This window comes from Microtus oregoni, unplaced genomic scaffold (genome assembly GCF_018167655.1).
Source record: "Microtus oregoni isolate MIOR12 unplaced genomic scaffold, Mior012 000005F_ref0000423, whole genome shotgun sequence".
Classification (NCBI taxonomy): domain Eukaryota; kingdom Metazoa; phylum Chordata; class Mammalia; order Rodentia; family Cricetidae; genus Microtus; species Microtus oregoni.
In genome coordinates, this window is record NW_024543064.1 from 33,052,427 (window position 1) to 33,079,235 (window position 26,809).

The 26,809-nt window shown below is 49.8% G+C and overlaps 2 protein-coding genes across 7 annotated transcripts in view; both read left to right on the plus strand.

Moving 5' to 3' along the window:
- The window catches only part of Kdm4a (lysine demethylase 4A), a 48,561-nt gene extending 24,610 nt beyond the window's left edge, over nucleotides 1-23,951 (plus strand). For all 5 annotated transcript variants that reach the window (XM_041651916.1, XM_041651913.1, XM_041651915.1 and 2 more), the window contains exons 12-22: nucleotides 3,789-3,909; nucleotides 8,978-9,159; nucleotides 10,516-10,720; nucleotides 11,154-11,230; nucleotides 11,685-11,740; nucleotides 16,510-16,618; nucleotides 16,915-17,100; nucleotides 20,330-20,500; nucleotides 22,270-22,389; nucleotides 22,664-22,756; nucleotides 22,888-23,951. In XM_041651916.1, the coding sequence (XP_041507850.1) occupies nucleotides 3,789-3,909; nucleotides 8,978-9,159; nucleotides 10,516-10,720; nucleotides 11,154-11,230; nucleotides 11,685-11,740; nucleotides 16,510-16,618; nucleotides 16,915-17,100; nucleotides 20,330-20,500; nucleotides 22,270-22,389; nucleotides 22,664-22,756; nucleotides 22,888-23,028 (1,461 nt within the window). In that variant the 3' untranslated portion in view covers nucleotides 23,029-23,951. The remainder of the gene's footprint in view (nucleotides 1-3,788; nucleotides 3,910-8,977; nucleotides 9,160-10,515; nucleotides 10,721-11,153; nucleotides 11,231-11,684; nucleotides 11,741-16,509; nucleotides 16,619-16,914; nucleotides 17,101-20,329; nucleotides 20,501-22,269; nucleotides 22,390-22,663; nucleotides 22,757-22,887) is intronic.
- Nucleotides 23,952-26,587: 2,636 nt separating this feature from the next.
- The window catches only part of St3gal3 (ST3 beta-galactoside alpha-2,3-sialyltransferase 3), a 218,488-nt gene continuing 218,266 nt past the window's right edge, over nucleotides 26,588-26,809 (plus strand). The window contains exon 1 of one of the 2 annotated variants that reach the window (XM_041651927.1): nucleotides 26,588-26,793. The gene's annotated coding sequence lies outside the window, so the exon portion shown is untranslated. The remainder of the gene's footprint in view (nucleotides 26,794-26,809) is intronic. The other variant, XM_041651921.1, reaches the window with a different exon arrangement.

The window sequence follows — 26,809 nt, forward strand, 5'->3', positions numbered from 1 at the left end:
TGATTATATTGGTCCTGCCCGGATAATCTAGGATAATCCCCCTACTTTACAGTCATCTTGTTATCAGTCTTAATTCTCCTTTGTCATATTAACATGGCACGTTCATAGGTTAGGTTGTGGACACTGTTTGCTACATATCTTTTTTTTTTTTTTGAGACAGTGTTTCTCTGTGTAGCCCTGACTGTCCTGGAACTTGCTGTGTAGACCAGGCTGGTCTTGAACTCGCCTGCCTCTGCCTCCCTGCTGGGATTAGTGGTGTGTGTCCTCACCACCCAGCCGCAGGTCTTACTATCTCCATTTACCTTCTTTTCCCTCTGGCTGTAGACATGCTTAGATGGCCCACTAAGATCACAGAGGCCACTCCCTTCTCGGGCTAATTTTATTACTCTTGTTCCTCTGCAAGGTGGGCTGAGACAAGATTCTTCCCTGTTCCTACTGTCTGCCTGGGTGAACAGGCCACAAGTCTAGACATTCCGGTGGCCACGTGTTCTGTGTTCCCTCTGCTCTTGTCAGCCGTCCGAGCTCTGTGGGACTTGTTTGCAGCACCTCCCGTGGAGCCTTCGAGGCTCTGTCTGAGGCTGCGTTGCCTTCCTGTGCTGCCTTCTCTTTATCCTACTGCCTAAGCCTGCTCCTTGGTTGGTTGGCCTTCCACCAGAGTTCGCAGCCACTCCCATGATTGTAGCTCTGTTTTGGTTTTCATTTGAGATGTGAGTCTCACTGTATTATCCAGGCTGACCTCTATCTTGCGGCTTTAAGTGATCCTTTTGCCTCAGTCTCCCAAGTAGAATGACAAGTATGTGCCACAAAACATAGCCATGGTCTTAACCTATGCTGAGGAGTCTTGGGTGCACAGTTTCTGGCTGACTTCTAACTCTGGTCTGCATTTCTTAATGCCACACATCCCATGATTAACGAGTAAGGCTCCTAGATCCGTGTTGTGGCACACTGTATGTTTAACTGTGTGTTGTCATTGTCTTTATCCAGGTGAGCAGTCTTAGCTGCCTTTCACCCCCTAATCCGTTCCAGCTTCCTTCTTTAAAAAAAGATTTGTTTATTCCTGCAGGCCAGAAGAGGGCACCAGATCTCATTATAGACAGTTGTGAGCCACCATGTGGTTGCTGGGAATTGAACTCAGAACCTCTGGAAGAATAGCCAATGCTCTTAACCTCTGAACCATCTCTCCAGCCCCCGTCTAGAGTCTTTACTCTGTCTGGTTTCTTTATTCTCATTGCATTTCTCCCTAGTCTCTGCCACATGCCTGTCACTGAGATGAGCTCAAAGTAGGAAGTTAGCAGAATATTGTGAATTTTATGATGAATTATAAATTTAATTTATAATGAAATTTTGCCTGTATAGGCAATTTAAAAATGTACAGAATTAGGTCATTCACAGGAAAATAGTGTTTTAAGAAATTAAACTAGAATTTCTCCCAAAAAGTGAAATCTGGTGCTGGAGGGGTGGCTCAGTGGTTAAGAGCACTGGCTGCTTTGTAGAGGATCAGGCTCATTTCCCAGCAACCACTTGGTGGCTCACAGCCATTGGTAACTCCAGTTCCAGAGGCTCTGATGCTCTCTCCTGACTTGGGTACCCGGTGGACATGCGGTGCCCAGTCTCAAGCGCTGCAAGCACTTATATACATAAAGCAAAATAAGTATTAAAAATGGTGAAATCTCACTCATTTGAAAGTTGTGAATCATAGGACAGGGGACGTGACTCAGTTGGTAGAGTGTACCCACGATTCTCCCCCTAGCCCTGCTTCAATGCATACAGTGGAACGTACCTGTGCAACCCCAACACTTAGGAGGTGCAGGTAGGAAGAGCAGGAATTCAGGGTTATCCTCAACTACATGGGAGTTTAATGCTAGCCTGGGATACATAAGAGTTTATCTCAAACTAAACAGAATACAACAGAACCCCCCAAAGAAGCATGCGGACCAAAGAGAGGCTGTTTGGGTGGAGGAGACGGTACCCAGCGCCCTTCCTGCTCACCCCAGTGTTGGCTGTCGAGGGCCTTCCTCGCCTGCTGTTCTGTGACACGGGGTTAAGTCTGGCCTGTGCGTGTTCTGCACCGTGATGCCCGTTGTACACTGGAGAACCGCTGCTTTGGGCGCACTGTGAAGTTCGCCTCCTTCCTGTATGTTCCATGCGCCTTCCACTCGGGAGACTAGATCCTGCCCTGTCACCTCCTCCATTCCCGAGAGGCCTTTGCTCGTGGAAGGTGCCCAGTCTGCCCAGTCAGCAGCTGTCAAGTGAATGGGTCTCAGGACACTGTCCTGTCGAGAAACTTGTATTTGTTTTCTCTTGAGATCCCATGCGCTTTTGTTAATCTCTGAGGTGCTCTGTATTCCATGGGCTCAGGACGCCTCTGAAGTGACCCAGCAGTGCCCCCCCCCCTCTTTGTAGATCTGAGGCATTAGTTTAGTCAGTGTTGGAAAGTGGCCGACTGCTAGGCCTCATTTCCTCGCTTAATGGTTTTGCCAAGCCCGTGTCTCATAATGTCAGTACAACCAACTTTTAAGTATGTTGATTAAAAAGAAACGCATGGAGTAATCGTCAGGCCTGTACATCTTAGACCTAATTATGTTTGCTCGGGCATGATGCAAATGTGGTATCAAATCAACCTTCCCTTGGCATTTAGGCCAGAGGGCAGACATACTCTGCCTTGGCTGGTGCTCTTTCTTGGAGAAGAGGAAACTCACCTCATTCGGGTGTTAGCAGCAGTGGCCCCGAGAATGCAGATTTCAGCAGGGTGGAAGGTGGAGCTTGAGTGGACTGCTGACCTTGCAATGGCGTAGGAGCCCTCATCCTGTTGTCTTCTAGGTTCTCAGTGTGGATGGCCCTGCTGCCCAGTACATGCACTGTAACACATGCTCACCTCCCAAAGAAAGGGGCACTTTGGCTCGCCCATCTGATGGCCTCGGATGTTTTATAGCAGGGACCTTAAAGTGTGTGTGTGTGGGGGGGGGTTCCTGCTTGTCCTCTAGTTCAGACATCTTCTGAGAAGGCCAGGAAGCAAGACATAAACAGATTTTTGCCCTAAAATTCTAAAATACACGAGTACAGACTAGTTACCTGACATTCTGGCTTATGCTTTGTTTTTTTTTTTTGTTTTTTTTTTTGAGACAGGATTTCTTCATGTACCTCTGGTTGTCATGGAACTCACTTTGTAGACCAGGCTGGCCTCGAACTCACAGAGATCCGCCTGCCTCTGCCTCCCGAGTGCTGGGATTAAAGGCGTGCGCCACCACCGCCCGGCTGTGTTTTTTGAATCGCTTTAAATTTTTATTTTATTTTACACATGTGAGTGTTTGGCCTCTACATATGTCTGGGCACCACATGTACACAGTGCTTGAGAGTACAGAAGAGGGTGTTGAATTCCCTGGAACTGGAGCTTAAGGTAGTTGTGAGCTGCCGTGTAGGTGTCAGAAATAGAATCTAAGTCCTCTGGAAGATCAGCCAATGCTTTTAACTATTGAGCCATCTCCCCAGCCCTAAGACAGTGTGCGTGTGTGTGTGTGTGTGTGTGTTCATTCAGTTTTATGTTTCTTTCCTATATCACTCCCCTCCCCTTCCCTTTCCCCCAGTCCTCCGTCCCTCCCTCCCTCTCCCCCTCCCTCCCTCCCTCTCCCCCTCCCTCCTGTTTTTGAGATGCTGAACTGCATATGTAGCCCATGTTGCCTTAGTCTCTGTCCTCACACTTCAGCCTCCCGAGTGGTAAGATTTACAGGTGTATGTCATCATAACTCCCTCCGGTTTCATCACCGAGCTCATGTCCCTTGTTTGCTCAGGTTGCGGATGAGTACATGCTTTCCCTGGAGGAGAATAAGAAGACCAAGGGTCGCCGCCAGCCCTTAAGTAAGCTCCCGCGCCATCACCCGCTCGTGCTGCAGGAGTGTGGCAGTGATGATGGTGAGTCTCGTCTCTGCTCTCCACGAGAAGGACAACAGTTTACCACAGTGAGCCTTGCTGTCTCAGGGTGTCAGAGGGCAGTGGTGAGCGAGGGCCCATGGCTACTAGCTCTTCTCTCAGGTAACCAGGCAGAGGCTAGGACTTCCATTTATGCCGGTTTGTGAATGTGTTTTCTTCACTATCAGTTCAAGATCGGTGGACTGTGCCACACACAGGGTGATTGTGTGTAGGTTCTTTCCCTTCTTCAACTAGGAGGTGCAAGACTGGTTTTTCAGGATAGGAAATTCTTCCAGTGTTGCCAAGCCCTGTGCTGAATGTGTGCATACAAAGCAGGCTAAGATTGTCCATGCCCTCAAGATGGTCACAGAGTAGTGGGGGGGGGACAGGTAAAAAGATCTAAAGAAAGACTCACGTCGCATGAGTACACAACAGAGAGGAAGAATGGGAGCACCGATGCAGAGGAACTATCATCAGCTCAGTGTGGCTCAAGTTCAGGGCCATGGCTACAGATTGAAAAGAGCTGGAAGAGCCAAATGGGAGTGAGGCTGGGTGTACAACCCCACCCGTGAGCCTACTGGGGCTTTTCTCACAGGCATTTGGAGCCAGGGAAGTGTGTTTCTAGCAGGATAGCAGAACAGTCAGGTTGGTGTTAGGAGGGCTGCTCCTAGACCAGCTGGGCTAGGGTGCTGGTGGCAGGGACTGGAGAAGTGGAAGCAGGGAGAGAGAGAGAGAGAGAGAGAGAGAGAGAGAGAGAGAGGGAGAGAGCGCGCGCGCGCTGGATTGTGCAGTGGTTCATAGAGCTGTGAGGGTGGTCCCCAGGGACAAGGATGAGTTGATGCCACCTTGTGGCTTTTAGTTGGCTTTGAAAACATTTCATGTGGCTAGAGGATGTTGATATGGGAAGCATGAATGTGCTTTGTTGGTTTTTTTTAAATAAAGGGGTCTCGTTGAGAAGGCAGAGAAGGCTGATCAGAGGCTGGGGATAGCTGGGCAGAGGAGCCTGGGAAGGAGGCAGAAAGGGGAACTAAAGACCTATGCAAGCCAAAATGGGAAGTGTGGTTCTGAAACTCATCTTGACAGCAGCAGGGAGTGGCCATCTCGGCTGCCAGGAGCAGAGAGGGGATGCTGGTAAGGCTCAGCGGTACTGGCGTCTGTACCTGTGGATGCTGGTGGGCCCCAGCGGTACTGGTGTCTGCACCTTGTGGAAGAAGAGGCTCTGCTTGCACAGTGATTCTCTAGAGCTTTGCCCTCTGCTCCTCTTTCCCTCCTCCATGTGCGGCATAGCTCATCTCATGAACAGCCTGGGCGTGGGGACAGGCTAGAAGTCCATGGATCAGAAGACTGGACAAACCCTGAGTGGGGTCCCAGCAGTGCCGCTGAGCTTGTGCTCCAGCCCCACTGAGAGTTCCTGTCTGTTGCTTGATTTCTTCCCTAGGTGCTTTAAAATGACACAGATTAGCTGGGTGGTGGTGCATACCTTTAATCTCAGCATTAGGGAGGCAGAGGCAGGCAGATCTCTCTGAATTCATGGCCAGCGTGGTCTACAGAGCGAGTTCCAGGACAGCCAGGGCTACACAGCGAATCTGTCTCCAGAAAGAAACAAAAAGCAAAATCAAAACAACAACAAAATACACTGTAGAAAACTGGAAAAACAGAGGTTTTAAGAGGCAAAAGATCCTTATGCCTGTCTTCCAAAGGGGAGCACGCGTGTCTGAGTGTTTCTTTTTGAAATAATATAACTGTTAGAATCTCTCTCCACTTTTTGTGATGAGCAATGTTCAGTTACGACAAAATGAAGGGTGGAGAGTCTGTGTGGTCCCTGCATGCTAATTGTTAATTGTTATCAGGACATTTGCTGTGAGTTTGTCTGCTTTCTCTCTCCTAGTATATTATGGAGCCAGGGTGTAAGGTAACCCAGGCTGGCTCCTCTTGCTTTTCACTTTTCGGGTGCTGGGGTTTATAGGTATGAGCCACTATACCCTGCTCAAGCAGTGTAGGTGGGGTTTTCTGTCCTGCCAGCCTGCTCCCAGATAATCATGTGGAAACTTGATATTAATTACAAATGTGTGACCAATAGCTCAGGGTAGTTACTAACTAGCTCTTACAACTTAAATTAACCCGTATTTCTTACCTACATTCTGCCACTTGGCTAGTACCATTTTTCAGCATGACATGTTCATCTTGCTTCTTTCAGCGACTCTGACCCCTTTCTTCCCTGCACTGTTTTTGTCTAAGTCCCACCTAACCTCTGTCTGTCCAGCTATGGGCCAGTCAGCTTCTTTACTAACCAGTCACAGTGATATATATCCACACAGTGTAAAGGAAAGATCCTCAAAGTAGCTTTAGTCTCACATGGACACAATGTGTTTATCTGGTCACTTCACAGTGATATATATATCCTCACCGGTGTAAAGGAAAGGCCCCGAAGGCAGCTTTAGTCTCACATGGACACAATGTATTTATCTGGTCACTTCAGTGTTTCCTTTTTTGTTGTTTTTCAAGACAGAGTTTTGTTGTGTAGCCTTGGCTGTCCTGGAACTCGATCTTTTTGCCTCTGCCTCCTGAGTGTTGAGATTAAAGGCATGAGCCACCATGCCTGACTGTTTCATTTAAAAAAGAAAGGAAACCTTTTTAGGAGCTAATACAGAACCTCACCCATGTTCGACAAGCACCTGCCACTGTCCTGTGTCCCTAGACTCTTTTTACTTAAATTATTTGTGTTCTTGAGTATCCTGCTTTTCTGCTTGCATGTATGTCTATACCACGTTCATAGCGTGCTCCGAAGAAGAGGATGTGGGATCTCCTGGTACTAGAGTTGTAGAGAGTTGTGAGCTGCCATGTGGAGGCTGGCAGTGAACTCAGGTCCTCTGGAAGAGCAGCCAGTGCTCTTAAATGATCCCTCTATTTCCCTCTTTTCACTTTCTATTTTAAGACAAGGTCTCACCACCTTTTCTAGACTGGCCTTGAACTCTTGGTCCTGCTGCCTCAGCCCCCAGAGTAACTGGGATTACAGGCCTGCCTACCAGTCCCAGCCAGATCACCCCACATTAGTACAGCAGTAGCATCTCCTACAGATTGCCCCAAATAAGCACACTGCTGTTAATCTTGTTTTCCATCCAGGGCGGTAGTTCCCTAATAACCTTAGTCCAGCTTTACCTTCCTTCCCTGGCTTGACCTAAGAATGTGCCCAGTAGGGTTTTCCCCTTTGGAATTAATATAAGTCAAACAAAGGTTATGTATTAGAATTCTTAGTCTTGTTTGTCTAATATAGCTTCATTCCACCATTTCTTCTTTCTTAGAAGCAGGTTTGGCTATGTAGCCAAACTGGGTTTGAATTCATGATTCTCCTGCCTCAGCCTCATCAGTGATGGAATTATGAGCTTCTACCACCATGCCCAATTTCTCCCTACTTTTTTACAAAAGCATTTTTAGTGAAATGCATGCGTCCTGACGATAAGGCTCTGTGAAGCTTTACAAATGTAAACTGTTAAAATCTTGACTCCTGCAGTTTTCACTTAGTACAGTGAACGTTTCCCTTGGCATTCAGTGTTCACATATGCAGTGATCTGGGCCCTTTTGGGCTTTGTAAGTAGAACAGATGTCCATATGTGAAGACTGGGGCTATGAGCGTGTCTATTTCTTTCTCTTCCATACCATCTTGGTCCCTCCTGTTTGGGTCAGGCACTCTGGCTCCATTCTGAACCATGGGCCCTCTTGGGGGCCGATTTGCCCTGCTTGCATTGACCTCCTTACACTACAGTGGCCCTTCACTGGTGCTGTCCGCAATGGCGGCTGCCAGATCCCTTAGGTGAAACACGACAGAGAGGTGGGGGAGGCACTGGTTTACCCGCACTGTGCTAGAGTGGCCCGCAGAGAGCAAATGAGCCCTGGTACAGTGTGCCCGCGCAGCTCGCTCTGGGCTGCTGTGCCGAGATCGTGGGGTCTCTGGGGAGAGGAGGGCTTGGCCAGGGATGCAGCCGCAGGCTTCTCATCCCCACATCAGGCAGCCAACCCTATAGACTTGAGCAGTCTCTTCTGATATTTGCTCCTGCTTCCTCCCAGCATTCAGAGTCGCTGGGGCTCTCTCCCTGCCCCTTGACCTCGTGTGTTCCAGAAACTAGTGGGCTTTACACCTTATTGCTTCCATCTTGCTTTGTGAGATTTCCATTGTGTTCCGTCTGTAGTGAGACTTACTCTTCTGGGAAGATGTATAGAGAGAAGGATCTTTCTTGCGCTGTGGTTAAGGGTGCCTGAGTTGCGGGACACACTACAAGAGGGATAAGGAGACTTTGGGCCAGCATGTCATGGATTCAGGCTTTATAATGGTCTCTGGGATCATCATTTCTCTCCCCCACCCCCATTCTCTGAAAATGCAATAGCAATGTTTGTTTGGGTTGGATTATGCCTGTAGGCTCTTCCTTCACAAGCTCCTGGTTGAAAGGTGACATGAACATTTTATGGCCAGGAAGAAGATTCATCCTCTGAGATATCAAGGAGTCCTTCCCCAGCCAGGGAGACCCCCACCTTGGACTTTCCAGAGAGAGAGCTGGAAAGTCCTGACCAAGGCTGTGATGTAACATCTTTGAGGCTTTACCAGTTTTGTTTTCTCTCCCTGTTTCTCCAGCACAGCTGAAGGGAAAGCCCTGAGGGAAAGGACGTAAACATGCTGGCATTTGGGAGGCAGCAAATGGCGTGGTTCTTGGCAGACTGGTGCTTTATTCTGCTGCCCCCAGAGAGGGCAGGGTTGAATGTGACAGCTGTTGTGGGGAACAGAGTGGGCCGAGTGCCTGAAACATGAGGAAGAATAGAGACCTTGAGTCAGTCTGACCAGAAAGAGGAGTACAAACAGCCACCCCCTACCCCCTCACCCCAGTGCACACCCCAGCTAAGTCATTCAGGCCGTAAAGGAGTCTTGGTATCAGCTCTGCCCTTGCCTTTTATCTGTCATCTCTAGAACCTTGAGATTAGCTCTGCCATGGGACCAGGAGCCCTGGCTTAGCCAGTCCACTCTAGGCCGACCTCCCATGTTCAGGGCTGCTGTAACTCGTGTTCCCTTTTCCTCCTCTAGAGACTTCTGAACAGCTTACCCCTGAGGAAGAGGCTGAGGAGACAGAGGCTTGGGCCAAACCTCTGAGCCAGCTGTGGCAGAACCGACCCCCGAACTTTGAGGCTGAAAAGGAGTTCAATGAGCTCATGGCCCAGCAGGCTCCCCACTGTGCTGTCTGTATGATCTTCCAGACATACCACCAGGTGAGCCTGCCCTGCTACCTGCAGGCATCCCGGGCCAGCCTTCAGGAAGCTGGGCTTAATTACGGGTGTGGAGCTGCACCACGGCTTTCTTTAGAACCTTTTCCTCCGGCGTCCGCGCCGTGTCAGTGCTTTGGAAGATAACCCAGCCGTGGGAGCTTACCCTTAGGAGTGCCTTGATTGGTGATCCTTGCCCATGGCATGAGCCTCGATGCTTGCAGAGCCTAATGTTTCTTATCCTCCTGGTCTGGGGCTCTTTCTGCCTGACGCTGTGCAGTCCTGATCAGTTGGGTCCAAGACTGCAGTTTCTTCCCTCACTGTCACAGTGAGTGCTGTTTGGCAGAGGGTCTAACACACTGAGGGCTGGGTTCAACTGTGGCCCTTTCCATGCTGGGCACTGATGACCTCACCATCATGGGCCACTTGGGCCAGGCTCTAGAAGGACAGGCGGGAATTCACAGCAGCAGGGACTGCCTGGATGGTCCTACACAGGGTGGCAGTAGGGTAGCAGCTCTAGTGGCACAGCTGCCCTGAGCTTGGCAAGGCCCCAGGCTCATGTTTGCAGAAGGATGGAACCTAGACCCACATACTGGATCAGCAACCCACTACGTCTTTGTGTTAACAGAAAGCCACCGCAAAAGAACTGTTTGTGCCTTTGTGAGGGACGTGACTGGCCTGATTGTTACTGTCAGCAGATCTCCTAGGTGGGGGCAGAGTTTCTTGAATGGCATCGGCTCAGAGGGTGACGTTTCCAGGCTCTGTTCTTGGAATGGGGATAATGGTGCCATCCAGCGGCAGAGCTGGAGGATGTTTGCTCCATGTATAGTTTGCCAAGGGCAGCGTGTAACATAATGTTCTTCCTAGAGAGGCCCCAAGCCAGGAATCCCAGGTGGGGATCCAGCCATGTGACAGTGCTGTAGTTCAGGTGACTGCTGACATGGCCCTCAGAGGTAATCAGTGCTGGCCCATTAAGAACATGTGCTCTGGGTGCTGTCTCCTAGTGCGCATGGTGGGGCCACCATGTGCAGCACCTGGGGACAGGCAGTGCCTTGCTGCTCATGTCTCGGTGCATCTTATTATCACTTGGTTTGGGAAGACTGAAATCCCAGGTGCCTCTTACTTGCTCCCTCTTCTCAGTTGTCCCCCAGGGGCCTTTGTTTGATGCTGCTGTGAGAAATTGAATTTGAGTCATTAGAGGTAACTTCAATTAGTAGCTTCAGGATAATGGCTGTGCACCCGGGAGCTATAGCTGCAGTCAGAGCAGGAAGAGGCCCCGCTTTCTGCTGATGGAGCAGGTGGAGGGCTAGGAGCACAGACGTATGCTCACTGTGCGGTGCACGTTCTCTGCCTTTCACTTAGGTGGAGTTTGGAAGCTTTACTCAGACCTGTGGGAAAGCTTCGGAAACAGCTGCTCAGACTCAGAGGACCAAGCCATTGATCCCAGAAATGTGCTTTACCACAACTGGCTGCAGCACAGACATCAACCTTTCTACCCCTTACCTGGAGGAGGATGGCACCAGCATGCTAGTGTCCTGCAAGAAGTGCAGTGTCCGGGTGCATGCCAGTGAGTACCTCTCAGTTCCTCCTCCTGTCCCAGCAGCATGGTCTGCCTGCTGGAAGTTGTTGTCACCTGTTGACCTTCCCCGTGTCCTACAGCAAAGGATGCTTATGTATTCTTGGGAAGTTGGTGTCTGGTGGATGGATGAGTTTCCTGGTTGCTCCAGCATCCATCCCAAATGCCTGTCAACTTTGGAGTCCCTAGGGTTAGTCCCTGGCTACGTACTAGGGAGATGCACTAGTGAATCCAGTCTCTGACTCTCCTGGGTTCTGGACCATATTGTATGATTGAACCCTGGGGGCTCTGGCTCAGATTGCGGGAATTTCTGTATGATTTACTATCTTTGGGAATGGTATCTATGGAAGAGTATTGCTCTTCCCTGTTCTGACCCCAGCCCCTGGATTGGATTTCATTTACTCTTCCTGGTGTTGTTTATTAGGTTGCTATGGGGTGCCCCCCTCAAAGGCTTCTGAAGAATGGATGTGTTCTCGGTGTTCAGCCAATGCGCTGGAGGAAGTGAGTATCCCCTACCCTTCCCATCTTCTCCAGAAGACCGGAGTGGCTTCAGGGCTAGCCTCTTTCCATGCTGGACATCATTTATGTCCACAGCAGTTAGCTTAGGGTTTGGTACTTCGTGATGTCAGAGTGGATCTGGAAGCTGTTGGCTCTGGGCGGGGCGGGGGAAGACAGGTAGCTGCCCTGTGGAGGAGCTGTCACTCCCTTTGAAGAAATCAGCTCTAGGTTTGGAGTCTCAGAATGGGGCTCAAATGATTGGTTACACAGTTATAGTCATGCATTATGGCCTGTCTCTCACAGGGGAGCCCTGACTACAGGGCATGCATCTGAAGACCCACCTGCCATCGTATTGCTTTCCATGCAGTTTAGGAGGTGCTGCAGGAAGTCTCGGGGTGGGGGCATGTTGTATGGGAATGAATTGCTAGTGACCATTTTCCTCCTCCTTTCTGGGCAGGACTGCTGTTTGTGCTCATTGCGTGGAGGAGCCCTGCAGAGAGCCAACGATGACAGGTGAGGTCTGAGGTTTGTGATGCGCAGTTCTGAAGCAGCATGCACGGTGCCGTGAGGGCGGGAGCTGCTCCTGAGTGAGCATCTCCTCATTCTAACAAGCAGCCCTAGACTGCCTGCCTAACTTCATTTTCCCCTCAGGGGCAGAGATGTAAGTAGCATCCTTCTTTGAGAGGCGCTGGCAACAAATGCCGACAGATGATGGCCCTGTGAGAATGACGCAGACATTTTGTGGCCTGGAAGCCAGGACACTAACCTTGTTACAGTTGTGAAGTAATAGGGGCGGCAGGGCTGCGTTCCCAGCACCCCGGCCGCCTGCTCGGCTAGCTTATGCCCCAAAATAATTACACAGACACTGTATTCTTTTAAGCACTGCTTGGCCCTTTAGCTCTAGCACTTACAGGCTAATTCTCACATCCCGATCAACCCATCTCTAATAATCTGTGAGAACCGGTCTTACCGGGAAGATTCTAGCCTAGTCCATCCTGGGTCGGAGCTTCATCCCGGGAGCAGGGCCTGGCGTCTCTCTCTGAGGCGTCTGCTCCCGAGAGAGCTGTGGAGTCTCTGACCTCACTTCCTCTTCCTCCCAGCGTCCTGTTCTGTTTACTCCTCCCACCTATCCTCTAACCAATAAAATGGGCCAGGGCAGTGCCTTTATTAGCCAATGACCTTCCTCCATCATTTCCCCTTTTTCGGTTTAAACAAAAAAAAAAAAAAGCTTTAACTTTAACATAGCAAAATTACATATAACATAACAGTTATCAAGTAAAAGTTACAATAATCTTTATCATGACTAAGGAAAACTATAACTATAACTAACTATTCTTTTTTTTTTTTTTTTTTTTTTTTTTTTTTTTTTTTTTTTTTTGGTTTTTCGAGACAGGGTTTCTCTGTGGTTTTGGAGCCTCTCCTGGAACTAGCTCTTGTAGACCAGGCTGGTCTCGAACTCACAGAGATCCGCCTGCCTCTGCCTCCCGAGTGCTGGGATTAAAGGCGTGCGCCACCACCGCCCGGCCCATAACTAACTATTCTTAACTCCATCAAAGACTCCAGAAAGATATAATATTACCTAAGTAAACAAGAACTAAGAAACTTCAAACTCTAGAAATGACAAAGACATCTCGCTGCCTGGACAGTCACCCAAAGTTCCTCTGTACCGTTGGGGCATCCATCTTCAGCCTTCAGGCCCATGGTATCCAGCAGACATTTCCATAAAGCAGGAAAATTCAAAGTCAGTTCAGTCACTATCTGTTGTGTCCTGCAGAATGTCTCGCAGACTCTTTCAAAATGAATCAGGAACCCCGAAAGATCATCTCACCTTAGGCAAGTTCAGTAGTCCTCTCTCTGCGGGTTCTCTGTGTCCAGTTTATGCAATAGTCCAGGCAAGAACAGTTTCTTGCCCAAATGGCTATCAAACTCCATAAGGATCCTCTTTGATGCCCATCTTCATCTTGAAATAGATTGGTGCTGCCAGGAGCAGAGTGTCTCATTGTCATGAAAAGTCCTCAGTTATTAAAACATTAAATGTCCTATTCTGTAATCTTTGAAAGACATGAAGAATGTCTATCTAAAATATATCTCTATATATCTAGAAAATCTAACTAACATGATTACAAGCTTTACTATTATCGATGATTATCCATTAACAACCTATATTTCTTAATTATACAGTACATATTTAAATGAACTACACAATCACAATACCTTAATCAAAATCAGAAACACTTATATATATAACAAAATTGACCTTAAATCTCTATCAATAAAGCAAAATCTATACTAATGTAAATTATTCATATCTATATCATATCCCCCTTTAAATGTAAAAGAACATTTATAAACATTATTTGGGAATATGGGCGCAGTTATTTCTCTCCAAACTGCTTCCTGCTGAATGGGGGCGTCGTTAATTAGGTCTTTCATGGTATAACCTGTGTGCTAGTTTCATCTCAGTTGGCAGTTGAGCGAAGCAATTTTCTAAAGATGTTCACTGCAACCCTTCAGGAGGGCGTGGTCCATCATACCATATCGGGATAGAAGAAATGAACAGCGTCTCATCCTCTGTGAAAACAAAATAAGAAACTCCTTTCCAAAGTATCATATCCTTAGATCCAAATTCAATATATCTATGTTGGATTAGTTCAGAAGCATTTATAAACAAATATCTTTTAGTAGCTTTTGCTCTTTCCTCAGCATTCAAACAATTCAAAGAGAGCATAATAGCATACAGTATCAAAATTCTCTGTCTATTTTCCATCTTTGTACAGCTTTGTTTTAACCTCCATTTTGTTTATTTTTACTTTTAATTCTTTGCTTTTTGAGACAGGTTCTCTGTATCTTTGACCTGAAGTAACTCTGTAAACCAGGCTGTCTTTGAACTCTCAGAGATCCGCCTGTCTCTACCTCCCAGGCATTCGGGATTAAAAGTGTACACTAGTACACCTTGAACTCACAGAGATCTGTTTGTCTCTGTCTTCTAGGCACTGGGATTAAAGGCGTGTGCTACCACACACAACAACTCTCTTCCTTTTTTTGTTTTTTACTTTAAGAACTTCAACTTTTAGTCTTCATATATTTTTAACACACTTCAAACCATTTAGAAATTTTCTCTGTCTTTGAATCTCTCTTTACTGTATATCTCTTTTTCTGACCACATGAATCTTTAATTTACCAAGCAATCTCAGTAGGACTAAAGGCGTGGCTTTGCCAGCTAGATCCAGTCCATTTCTTAGCTTTCCAGCCTCATGGCGGATATACAGGCTGTAGCTATGTTTACTGCAACAACTGTATGGCATTTCAAGGTCCCTGCCAGCAAGTGAGCTACAACAGACAACACTCAAGTCCTCTCTAGGTAGCCGGCCCTCCTGCCTCAAACAGTCAGAGTTTGCCCTGGCAGGATGGCCCAGAAAGCCGGCATTTTTAAACAACAGGTTTTTTCCTGCTGCTGCTGAAAACCGAAAAGCATGTGTTCAGCTTTTCGTCAACACCATTTAAGTGTTTCGTGGCAGGACCTCTTAATGAGCTGCAGGCTTTGCAGCTAAAGCTGAGTCAGGAAGCCTCTCTTAGATGAAAGCGCATGCTTGCCTCTAACAAGCAGAGCAGAACCGAGAAATTGCTGCTACCAAGAAACCAGGCACAATGCTTTCATTTTGTTCTAGAATTACTTCCCAAGCTGTCTCAGGCTTTATGTGGAAGCAGCTGCCCCACGTTGGGCGCCATATGAAGTAATAGGGGCGGCAGGGCTGCGTTCCCAGCACCCCGGCCGCCTGCTCGGCTAGCTTATGCCCCAAAATAATTACACAGACACTGTATTCTTTTAAGCACTGCTTGGCCCTTTAGCTCTAGCACTTACAGGCTAATTCTCACATCCCGATCAACCCATCTCTAATAATCTGTGAGAACCGGTCTTACCAGGAAGATTCTAGCCTAGTCCATCCTGGGTCGGAGCTTCATCCCGGGAGCAGGGCCTGGCGTCTCTCTCTGAGGCGTCTGCTCCCGAGAGAGCTGTGGAGTCTCTGACCTCACTTCCTCTTCCTCCCAGCGTCCTGTTCTGTTTACTCCTCCCACCTATCCTCTAACCAATAAAATGGGCCAGGGCAGTGCCTTTATTAGCCAATGACCTTCCTCCATCACAGTTGGCTGGCTAACGAGGCAGCCTGCCTACCTTTCCTCCTTCCTTCCTTCCTTCCTTCCTTCCTTCTTTCCTTCCTTCCTTTCCTTCCTCTTTGTCATTTTTTTAAATTGAAACAGGGTTTCTTTGTGTAGCCCTGGCTGTCCTGGAACTAGCTCTGTAGACCAAGTTGGCCTCGAACTCACAGAGATCCACCTGCCTCTGCCTCCTGAGTGTTGGGATTAAAGGCGTGTGCCACTATGCCCAGCTTTCTTCCCCCTTTTTAAAATCGTCATTTTATGTGTATGGAAGTTTTGCCTGCATGTTTATCTTATGCACAGGTTTCCACAGAAGCCAGACTTGCTGTTAGCAGTGGTCGTTGTGATTCAGGCAGGGTAGAGCTGGCTGGTAATATTGAACCTCTTACCTTTGCAAAGCCTTTAATCCCTGTTCTGCCCTCTAAGGCCACAAAAACAGACCTGTTCATATTCCCAACAATAGCCCTGCCAATAGTACACACTATTTTGTTTCCATGGTTGTTGGAGGTTTTCTTTTTTTTTTAGATTTTTTTAAATATTTATTTATTATGTATACAATATTCTTTCTGTGTGTATGCCTGAAGGCCAGAAGAGGGCACCAGACCTCTTTACAGATGGTTGTGAGCCACCATGTGGTTGCTGGGAATTGAACTCAGGACCTTTGGAAGAGCAGGCAATGCTCTTAACCGCTGAGCCATCTCTCCAGCCCCTGTTGCAGGTTTTCATATGGTTGGAGCTAAGTGGGCCTGAACCTGGGGCCTTGTGCATTTGACACACACTGTCGATGGAATATCAGGCCCAGCACGGTCTGACATTAAGAGATTCCACAACCCGGTTTCTCCACTTGGGACGTGTCTGTTTCTCAAAAGGTGTCTGGGTGGAAAAAGCTCTGAGCTTGCTTTCTAGTTTTTGCTTCCTTGAACCCATCACAGAGCCAACTATGCTTCTGCATATTTGCCACAGATGAGAGGCCTGATCCTGCTCTGGCCGTGGGTAAATGACACTTTCCCTCCTGAGTCCTGGAACCTGGCGGACCGAGTGACCTTACTGGGTGATGGAGGAAGTTCTGTCAGCAGGCCCCCCGCCTGTGGAAAGAGATGACTGAGCCCTTCTTTTTTTGGCAGATGGGTCCATGTTTCATGTGCTGTGGCAATTCTAGAAGCAAGGTTTGTCAACATCGCTGATAGAAGTCCAGTGGATGTGAGCAAAATCCCTCTGCCCCGCTTCAAGCTGGTAAGCAGGGAGGGCCTTGTGGGATTTGCATAGTCCCCACTGATGAGTTTGGGAGGGGTGAACGCATTTCTACTTGACTCATGGCCTCCTTTTCCCCTTTGTTTTGGTCAGTTTGAGTCTCACTATGGCTAAATTACTTAATGGGGACTTACATTCGGTCTGGAGCAGGCCCCAGGTGCCCTCATGTTGTGGGAGGGGTTGACTCCTGGTCATTTGGTCTTGTGCATTTGGGAGGGAAAACAAGAAGAGGTGGAAGTGGGCTGCCGTTCACAGAACATGTGCTCTGTCCTCTGCAGAAGTGCGTCTTCTGTAAGAAGCGGAGGAAAAGGAATGCGGGCTGTTGTGTGCAGTGTTCGCACGGCCGCTGCCCCACCGCCTTCCACGTGAGCTGCGCCCAGGCTGCGGGGGTTATGATGCAGCCCGATGACTGGCCTTTTGTCGTCTTCATCACCTGCTTTCGGCACAAGATCCCCAATTTGGAGGTGAGAAGGCACCGTGGTAGAGTCCTTTCGACAGGTTTCAGGATCATTTTCTCTGCACGTGGCCAATTTATGGTGCCGTCACACATCCTTGACGGAAAATGCTGGTGGGTTAGCAAATACCAGACGGCCCCGTCTGTTGTTACTGCTTGCCTTGGCCTTCACAGTCCAGTGGCACTCAGCTTTGGCTGGTCTGTTTCCTTGTGTGCTTTTCCCAGGTGAAGTCTGTGTGTGGTTCCTTACATTGTTAGTCTGAGCACCCTTTTCCTCACCCCAGGGCCAGGGACGGCACAGCAGCTCTGTGCCTGGTAAGAGAGGACTCTGACAATCGCACATTTTCTGTAACATTCTCTCAGGGCTGACGTGTGCAGGAGATGTGGGGCATGAGCTCTAGGAGTCCTGACGGGGCCCGGGTGGGCACGAGGAGGTCGAGGAAGTAGTGTATTCGTCGCTTCAGGGCTAGAGTCAGTCTAGAGAATGGACAGTTGGTGGGGGCGTGGATGGGGGCAGAGGCGTAGGGGAGGGACTAGGAGGAGAGGAAGGAGGAGAAACTGCAGCAGGGATGTAAAATAAATAAGTTTGTTTGTTTAAAAAAAAGAATGAACATTCGGGATTGGTTCTGGGAACCCAGCAGGTAGTCATGGGAATTGAACAGTGCCCACGGGTGAAAATCCCGGACCGCCACATTTAAGTTTCTTTTGAATGAGGAGGCCTTCCAGAATGCCCGGATGTGAGTCACTTGTGTGCAGGTGTGCACATGCATTGTCGTGCCCGTGGAAGTCAGGGCAGCTGTGGCAGTCAGTTTTCGCCTTCTACCTGTCGAGGCCGACGCTCTCTCCTATCCGCTGTACTGTGTACTCCAGGCTAGCTGGCCACCGAGCTTCCAGGTGACTCTCCTGGCTCCACCCCTCATCTTGAAATAGGACTGCTGTGATTCCAGATGCTTGTCACAGTTGCTGGCTTTTGTCTTGTTTCATTTTGTTTTTCTGAGACAGTGTCTCTCTATATAGCCCGTTCTGTCCTGGAACTCACTCTGTAGACCAGGCAGACCTCACAGATCTCTGCCTCTCAAGGGCTGCAATTAAATGTGTGTGCCATCACTGCCCGCTGACTTTAACTGTGAGTTCCTAGCACTGACCTCTATCTTCGTTCAGACTTGGGTGGTAAGGGCTTTTCTGTGCCGAGCCACCTCGCCGGCCTTTGAGTGTGCTCTCAGTGTCACACCAGTAGTAGCTGTTGGAGGAGAGGACAGAGAATAGAAGGAGCAGGGGAGCCAGTCAGCCGAGGAGCAGGGGTGGTCTGAAGTGAACACATCTTACCCTGCGAGCCCACGTACAACCGGTGGAGTCGACAGCTGGGTGATTGCTGTGAAGGGGTGGAGAACAGGAAGGGAGGGAGGAGAGAGGGGTGGCTGCAGGTGCCTGAGTTACTCCTCTGAGACCTCGGAAGGATGTTCATTTGGTGAAGGTACCAGACCATGATCGAGGGGGAGCAAGGCTGTTATTGCAGAGGGGTGAAAAGAGGAGATCAATTTTGAGGTCTGCGGAGTGTCGAATTGAGCAGCTAGTAGGCCACCTGGCATAGGGTGGGTATCACAGCAGCTCTCGGAGGCTACTCCAACCCAGGGTTCTTTGGAAACTAGGCTCTGGTGATCCCCAGCATGAAGAGCAGATCATGCTGCTTCTGAGTCACTTGAGTCCCAGGGGACAACCCCACCCTCCCCACCCGGAAGCCAGAGTACAGTTGGGGAGGACACAGGCTCTCCACAGTGTGGCACGGTGAGTCAGAACAGAGCCAGTCCACAGCGAGGGGCGGGGGGTGAAGGGGAGTGCTCTTCATGCCCTCTGAGGTTTGAGAAAAATCATCCCTGGTAGAGTTGACACCGTAGCCCCTTCATGCCTCCAGCTCGCTGTGCATCAGCTCTAACCGCAGCCTGTGGCAGTCCTCCTACTTGTCTGGTTTCTAAGATTCCAGCGTAGCCCCATGGTGCTTTTCTCATGAAGGTGTGCACGAGACCTCAGTGGAGACAGTGGAGTGTTCTTTAACTCGAGGCTGAGGCTGTTTTGGAGTAAAGCCTGAGATAGCATCAAGCTCCAGTTGGTGGCTGGGGAGCCAGAGCCTGTTCATGAAACAAGGTGGCAGATTTATGATTAACTTTAGTCTGGAGTTCCTGTACCTGTAGGCTGGTTGGACCATGAGGGAATTCATGTTGTGTTTTTTATAATCCACTCTTCCAATATGTGTTAAGCACCTGCCACATCCCAGACTTGGCTAGAAACCTACCCAGTCCTCATGTAGCATCATGAGGTACACACCGTCATTTTGAAAGAGCCACGGGAAACTAGTGACGACACAGTATGTCAGAGCACAGATGGTGCGGGGGTAACATTAGTGCAGGTCAGAGATGTGGGAGAGTGGCTTGTGAGGAGCGGCAGCAGTGAGCAGACTCTCGGTGTTAAGAGCCAGGGTGCTGGTGAGTGTACAGTATAGCATCTTGGGAGGAAGGACTAGCAGTGCAAAGGCCCTGAGCTAGGAGCATGGGTAGCACCTGTGAAGAGGCGTGTTTGCAGTAGTGTCTGGGTAGGGTTTGAGCCATCACATTAGGGACATCACACATCACATCAACCAAAGGGGTTGTGAAGGATGGTACTTGCAATGCCCCCTAATAATTAATGGGGGCAGTTTGTTTTGAGTGAAGGGCCTCTGGAAAGTTCAGTCCTTGTGCCCTTCTCGTGAGAAGCTAGTGCCCAGGGCATTGGGGAGTGTTGCTCAGGAGTCTAGGGCCCAGGGCCACCAACTTCCTATAAAGTCTCTGCCCAGATGCTACGACACATTCCTGGACTGTATACATTAATATGTGTGATTTAGCTAGTTTCAGGGAAATCCTGAAGGTTAGTTCCTAGAGTTTTGGATAATTTATACCATGGTATGTAGGCATGGTGAGCATGCCTGTAATCTTAGTGCTTGGGAAGTGCAGGACATTGTTGCAGATTCGAGAACGGAACAACCAAAGAAAAAGACAGTATTATCTAGAAACCAGTTGACTTGGTGCTCAGGTGAACAGAGTATACAGACGAAACATGGCCCTGACTGGAATGTTGGAAAGGCCTGTTTCAACTTCCTCTCAGTCCTGCTTTTTCCCCACTTAACCCCCTTCCCCGCTGTGCCCATGAAGGGGAGCTTATCAGACCTGTCAGTGCAGTCTGTGAGTAACTCAGGCTGTTTCTTCCAGCGTGCTAAGGGGGCTTTGATGAGCATCACGGCCGGCCAGAAGGTCATCAGCAAGCACAAGAACGGGCGCTTCTACCAGTGCGAGGTAGTCAGACTCACCACCGAGACCTTCTATGAAGTCAACTTTGATGATGGCTCCTTCAGTGACAACCTTTATCCCGAGGACATAGTGGTAATGTCTGGGAGCAGTTGGGGGCTGGGATGTCACAGTGTTTCTAGCTGCTTGACTGTGGTCTCTTCCCCATCCGCTTTGGTTCCCAAATAGATGAAACATTCATTCCCGGGTTCCTTTTCAAGGAAGAGTTTAAGTGCTAGGGTGTGCTGCTTCCTTCCCCTAGAAGTTCATGGGAGTCAGCATTTTCTGCAGTTCTTTGAAGTATGTGTATATCTCAGACTAAACTATCCCTGGTGGCATCTAGTGTAGGATGTGAGCCCGCACTCCGGAAGCAAACCAGTTATGTGTGATACAGCTTCGTTGCATAATATCTGTGATTTTTCAAAAGAATGATCCTGCCCTCTCTTCCGCCATGCGTTATTGGGATGTGTATGTTGTTTTCTCTGGGCTCTTGTTAGGTGAGGGTTTCAGAGCTACCAAGAAACTCCTCACACCCGAGACACTAGAGCCCTACCTGGAACTGGGCCTGTGTTTCCTGGCTCAGTATTCAGTGCTGAGCTCAGGTTCCTCAGCTTTTGCTCTTCCTTTTCACGTGTTGAGCCTAAGCACGCAGCCCAGAAGAGCAAAGCCATCCCTGTGGATGGTTTGGGTCTCCCTCCACACATTTAGACTACATCAACAGCTTCATTGCCAAACAGATTATTAATAGTGTCCTATTGCTATGACAAAACACCATGACCAAGGCAACTTAGAAAAGAAGGCACTTAATTCGGGGCTTGTATTTTCAGAGTCCACAGTGCAAAGGCATGGCAGCAAGAACAACTAAGAGTTCACTGCTTGATCTCCACACCCGACACAGGGTGACACACACACACAACACACACACCATGGCTAAGAGTCTTGAAAGCTCGGAGCCCTCCCCCAGAGTAATACCTTCTCCATCTAGGCCGCATCTCCTAATTCTGCCCAAGCAGTTCACCAACCAAGACCAGGCAATAAATGTGGGCTCGGGAGGCCATTCTCATTCAAACCACCATTTCATCACTGCTCTGAGACCTGGCCTTTTTACCCCTTTAAATTTTGTATGCCCAGTGGTAACGATACAGTAGAATCTATGAAAGCTTTGTGTCTTTGCTTTGATTTGCACAAATGGCCTGCTTTTTATATGCATCATAGATTTTGCTGGGAATGTCAACATGACAAAATGGCTAGTGGTTTGTTCTTTCGTTCTTTCTTTCTCTCTTTCTTATTTATTTATTTATCTTTTTTTGGGGGGGTGGTGATAGCATGAGGGCCAGAGCTACATCCCAAGGCATTGTTTTTCGTTTTACACCAGGCTACACTGCTTAACCAAAACTGGACTACTCAGGCTCCTCTGCCCATCCCCTGGCTGTGCATCTCCACGCTCAGCTAGATGATTTTTCCTTCCATGTCTATCTCAAGACTGTATTTCCTAAAACACGCTCACATATAGTCCAAGGACTCCTCATAGCAGATCCCGGGGAAGCTTCAGAAGCACCGCTGGGAGGACACAGGGACCGTGGAGTCTAGAGCCCACACCCACCTCTTCTGTGTGCTTGCTATGTTTGCTAAGTTTACCATACCCGTTTGGTGGTGTTCTTTGTTTTTGCTTACCTAGAAGCAGCAGGGATTGGGCAGATGAAATGAGGCCAACCCTGTGACTTATTGCCACTTTCTACCTAGACAAGCTGCTTTTCCTGGGGCCCCTGAGCAGGAGCCTGTCCTGGCCCTTCCTCCCTAAGCCAGGGTCGCTCCCACTGTGATCGGGTGGAGCCACTCTTCACTCCCCTCTGCTCTTTCTTCAGAGTCAGGACTGTCTCCAGCTGGGGCCTCCTGCTGAAGGCGAAGTGGTTCAAGTGAGATGGACAGATGGTCAAGTCTATGGGGCCAAGTTTGTGGCCTCCCACCCCATCCAGATGTACCAGGTAGCCAAAGGCTCTTGAATGGGAGCTTGAATGTGGGAGGGTACTTTATTAATTCAGCGTTTCCTCTTGGGCAGGCGGCTTGTCTTTGCTCTTGGGAACTTGCAGGTCCTAATAGTCCTCACAGATCTGGAGCTCTGCCTTGTGTCCACTGGGCTTTCAGGCACGGCCGTCCTTCCTACCACGCTCCTTCCTCTAGCTATAGGAGATTGCCACTGTGCGCACAGGTCCAGCAAGGCTCCGGTACCCTAGCTAAAGGCCTTTGTTTGCTTGGCAGGTGGAGTTTGAGGATGGCTCACAGCTTGTGGTTAAGAGAGATGACGTGTACACACTGGATGAGGAGCTTCCCAAGAGAGTCAAGTCTAGACTGGTTAGTGTATGCTTCCTGTGCCCTTAGCTCCTGTCTCAGCGGGGACAAGAACAAGACAGAAGCACGTCCTTTTGGTGGTTCTGGGTCCGAGTGGTCACAGAGTGATCATTTACTTACCTTTTGTCTTGTAGTCGGTAGCTTCAGACATGCGCTTCAATGAGATTTTCACAGAGAAGGAAGTAAAGCAAGAAAAGAAAAGGCAACGGGTCATCAACTCGAGGTACCGGGAGGATTACATCGAGCCAGCACTATACCGGGCCATCATGGAGTAGATGCTTCCTGGGTCTAAGAGGTTCCCAGCCATCAAGGCGAGATCTCTCAAGGGTTCCACAGCACAGCAGATACTTGGAACTCAGAAGTCTCAAAAAGTAAAGCTGTACAAAGAAAAGGAATGAAATGTACGACCCCATCACCTTCTCACTCCACCCTCATTGGATTCTATCATGAAGACAAGCCTTTCGGGATACTTGGCAACAGTGCTGATCTCCCACTGAGGGGCCGACACTGGAATGCCGTGACTGCATCGGCCCCCCAGTCCAAACAGGGGTCAGCTGTGCCTGCTGGGCCGATTGCCCTGTTCCTGGCCCAGAATGTAGCTTCCTTCCGCCCACCTGCATCAGCAAGGCAGAGGTGCTGGTGCTTGTCCCGATCCCCTTTTGTATTTATGTGTGTGTGCGCGTGCCAGTGTGAGTGTATGTGCGTGCGAATGCTCGTGTGCTTGGTGTGGACCAGCTTCTGACAGCCCCTAGCCTTCACTTTCTTCTTTGCCTCGGCAGGGCAAACAAAATGTGAAATTGTGCCCTCAGCTGAGCTGAGTCAGGGCCGGGGGGATGGCTAGAATGGGTACCATCTGTCCCTGCTTGGACTGGTTTCAGGAGAGGGCTGGCAAAGCTGCAGGATTGAGGCGCTAAGGAGCTGACTGCCACCTCTTTGTCTGCCCTTGAAGTAAAACTCAGAGGTTACCTACTATGTGCCCACAAACTTTAGGCACGGAGCCCCCGTGGCACAGTATTAGAGGGTGTGGGTGGGGACTACCTTGAAGGGAGAATTTTAATGATGGAAACAGGCAGAGCCTGGTGGGTGATTTTTGTCCAGAGGAAATTACAATTATGCAGGGGCTATGGGGTTAGGATGAACTGGGGCCACTGGAGGCCTGGGGCAGGTGTAGCTTTGCCCTTGATCAGGGGTGGGGGGATTGATTGAGGGTGGGGGGTGGGACTAGAGGGCAACATTGAAGGGGTTAAACAGGTTTTTGCTCCTCTCGAATTTGTTTGCCTGGGCTCGGTATTGGAGGGCTTCATACCTTGCTCTGTATACAGGAGTCAGATTTATAATACTTCCCCTTTTTTGTTACGTATGAACTCTATAAACCAAATTATTTTGAAAACTGGTGCATTATCTTGTCCTTAGCAATAAAATGTATTGAACAGAGGATGCACTGTGGTCTGCCCCACGGAGCCAAGTGGCCCAGGGTCAGGCTCTGGAGCAGGGCTTGGGAAGCTGTCCACACAGGTGGGTGCGGTCCTTCTGTATTAGGCATCCAGGACCTGTAGCTACTGGTGCCTCTTCCTGCTGCTCCTGGAGGAGGTAATGGAAACTGTTAGGCAGCGGTCTTCTCAGGAACCCCATCTGGTGGCCTTCTCGCTGCCATTCGTGTAGAACTGGGAGCGTATGCTTAGGTACTTGAAAAGCTGGAGACTTATTTTTCCTATGGGGGTGCAGACGCTGTTCTCTGTGATGCCTGTAGCTGTGGAATGTAGTTGCCCAGGTGACTAGGTGAGCCCGAGCTGTGGAGTGTAGTTGTCCAGGTGACTAGGTGAGCCCGAGCTGTGGAGTGTAGTTGCCCAGGTGACTAGGTGACCCTGATCTGGGCAGTGTAGTTGCCCAGGTGACTAGGTGACTCTGATCTGGGCAGTGTAGTTGCCCAGGTGACTAGGTGACCCTGATCTGGGCAGTGTAGTCGCCCAGGTGACTAGGTGAGCCCAAGCTGTGGAGTGTAGTTGCCCAGGTGACTAGGTGAGCCCGAGCTGGGGAGTGTAGTTGGCCAGGTGACTAGGTGACCCTGATCTGGGCAGTGTAGTTGCCCAGGTGACTAGGTGAGCCCGAGCTGGGGAGTGTAGTTGGCCAGGTGACTAGGTGACCCTGATCTGGGCAGTGTAGTTCCCCAGGTGACTAGGTGAGCCCGAGCTGTGGAACAGTTGCAGGACTTCTGCACAGTGTAACTGCTCCAGCTGGCCTTACTTGTGCTCCTGCAGTGGACCATGTGCCTACAGAAAGGCGCAGTGCTCCTTTGTATCCCTGGAACCTGGGAGGTGGCTACTGCTTGGTATTGGTTATGGAGAAAGGGAAAAAGAGTTGGAAAAATGCTTTTCGAAGCTAACTCCACAGAGCCAAGGAAAGGAGGCTGACCTCTGTTCTTCCTCAGAGATTCTCAGGGGGGTATGGCTGGGGAAACCAGGCAGGGCTAAGCTTTCCTGGAATGGTAAGTGGGACCCAGAAGCACACATCTTCAGGAGGGAGGAACACAACTTTTTCAGACCCCCGTAGTTCCTATGATGTTGAAGGACCTGCTAATTGGGTGCTTGGTGTAATCCCAGCTCTGTGGGAACTGAAGACTGAATTTAAGTCTTTGTATTAGCAAACATCCATCCACAGCCCTTTCCACTCTCCCCCAAAGATGGACCCACCATGGGATGGAGAGATGGCTTAGCCATTAAGAGCACTTGCTCTTACAGGAGATCCAGGTTCAGTTTCCAGTTACCCACTTGGTGACTGGCATCTGCCCGTAACTCCAGTTCTAGGGATTCTAAGGCCCTCTTCTGGCCTCCACAGGCACCAGAACATACATGCATAGTAAAAGAACAAAAACACAGGAGCCCACCAAGTTGTCCAGGCTGGTCTTGAGTGTTTAATCCTGCTTCAGCTTACAGAGTAGTTAAGTACACACCTGATCTCTACCATGCTTGGCTAAGTCGGCCATTTAAAAACACTTGGCCGGTGGAATAGCTGTAAGAAAACTCCAGCTCAAACACGTGATGGGACTTCCCCAAATCTCACGAAACTGTCCTGTGGGGTTTTTGTTCTGGGCCTTGAACTTTTAAATTTGGTTCTTTGCTAGACACTTCTAGCCTGCGCAGTCAAGTCTGGGCTCATGAATGACCACAGCCAAAGGTTGCATGAGCTTCACGGCAGCTTTTTGCCAAAGCAAAAGATCGCCTTATGTAAAGTAGGGTGCAATGTTTGGGTTGGCATCCAAGAGTGGCAGGCTAAGTCCCCACCTCCTCTTCGGAGGAATTCTGAATTAAATTCTGCCCTAGGTGGTTTATGCGCTCTGCAGCGTGATGAGGAGCGACCTCCTGAACTGCTGGTCATGTGGGTTGGCCTTGTGGCCCATCTGCGACATTTATGCGAGGCTCAACAATTATAACGAGCGCGCTCTGGGTTTAGGTGGCCTCTTAACTCTTACAGGATTGGACAGGGCCTTCAGAGGCTTCTGGGGGTCAGATCACGACCACTGGCACCTAGGAAACAAGCCCACGGGGGACTGGGTCTAACGGCGGCCCAGTCTGACAATAGAGCGGTGGGGTAGGGATAGGAGACTTCCTCTCGGAACCAGAGGGGATCTGACCGCAGCAGAGCTGCCGCACGATCGGCACCTCCACGCTGCGATTCTCCCCAATCCCAACTCCCGCAGCCCGCGATGTGGGGCGGACTCGACCTCCGACTTCCATTGGGTCTCCCGGGTCCGGGCCCGCCCACCCCTGCGGCGAAGCCCCGCATTGGCCTGCCCGGTGCCCCGCCCGGTTCCGGTGCGCCCATTGGTTGCTGATGCCCGACCCCCGGCGCGGCCGCCGAGGCGGACCGCGGGATTGGTGGTCCCGCCGCTGCGTCCTCACCATGGCGGCGCCCGTGCAGCCCGCCGCGTCCTGGGCACCCGCCGGGGTCCCCTCGGCTGTCCCCGCTATTTGGGCTGCAGCCACCTCCCCGCTCCGCGTGCGCCCTGGCGCCGCCCGACCCCGGCCTCCCTCTCCGCTGCGGTAAGGCCTGCCCCGC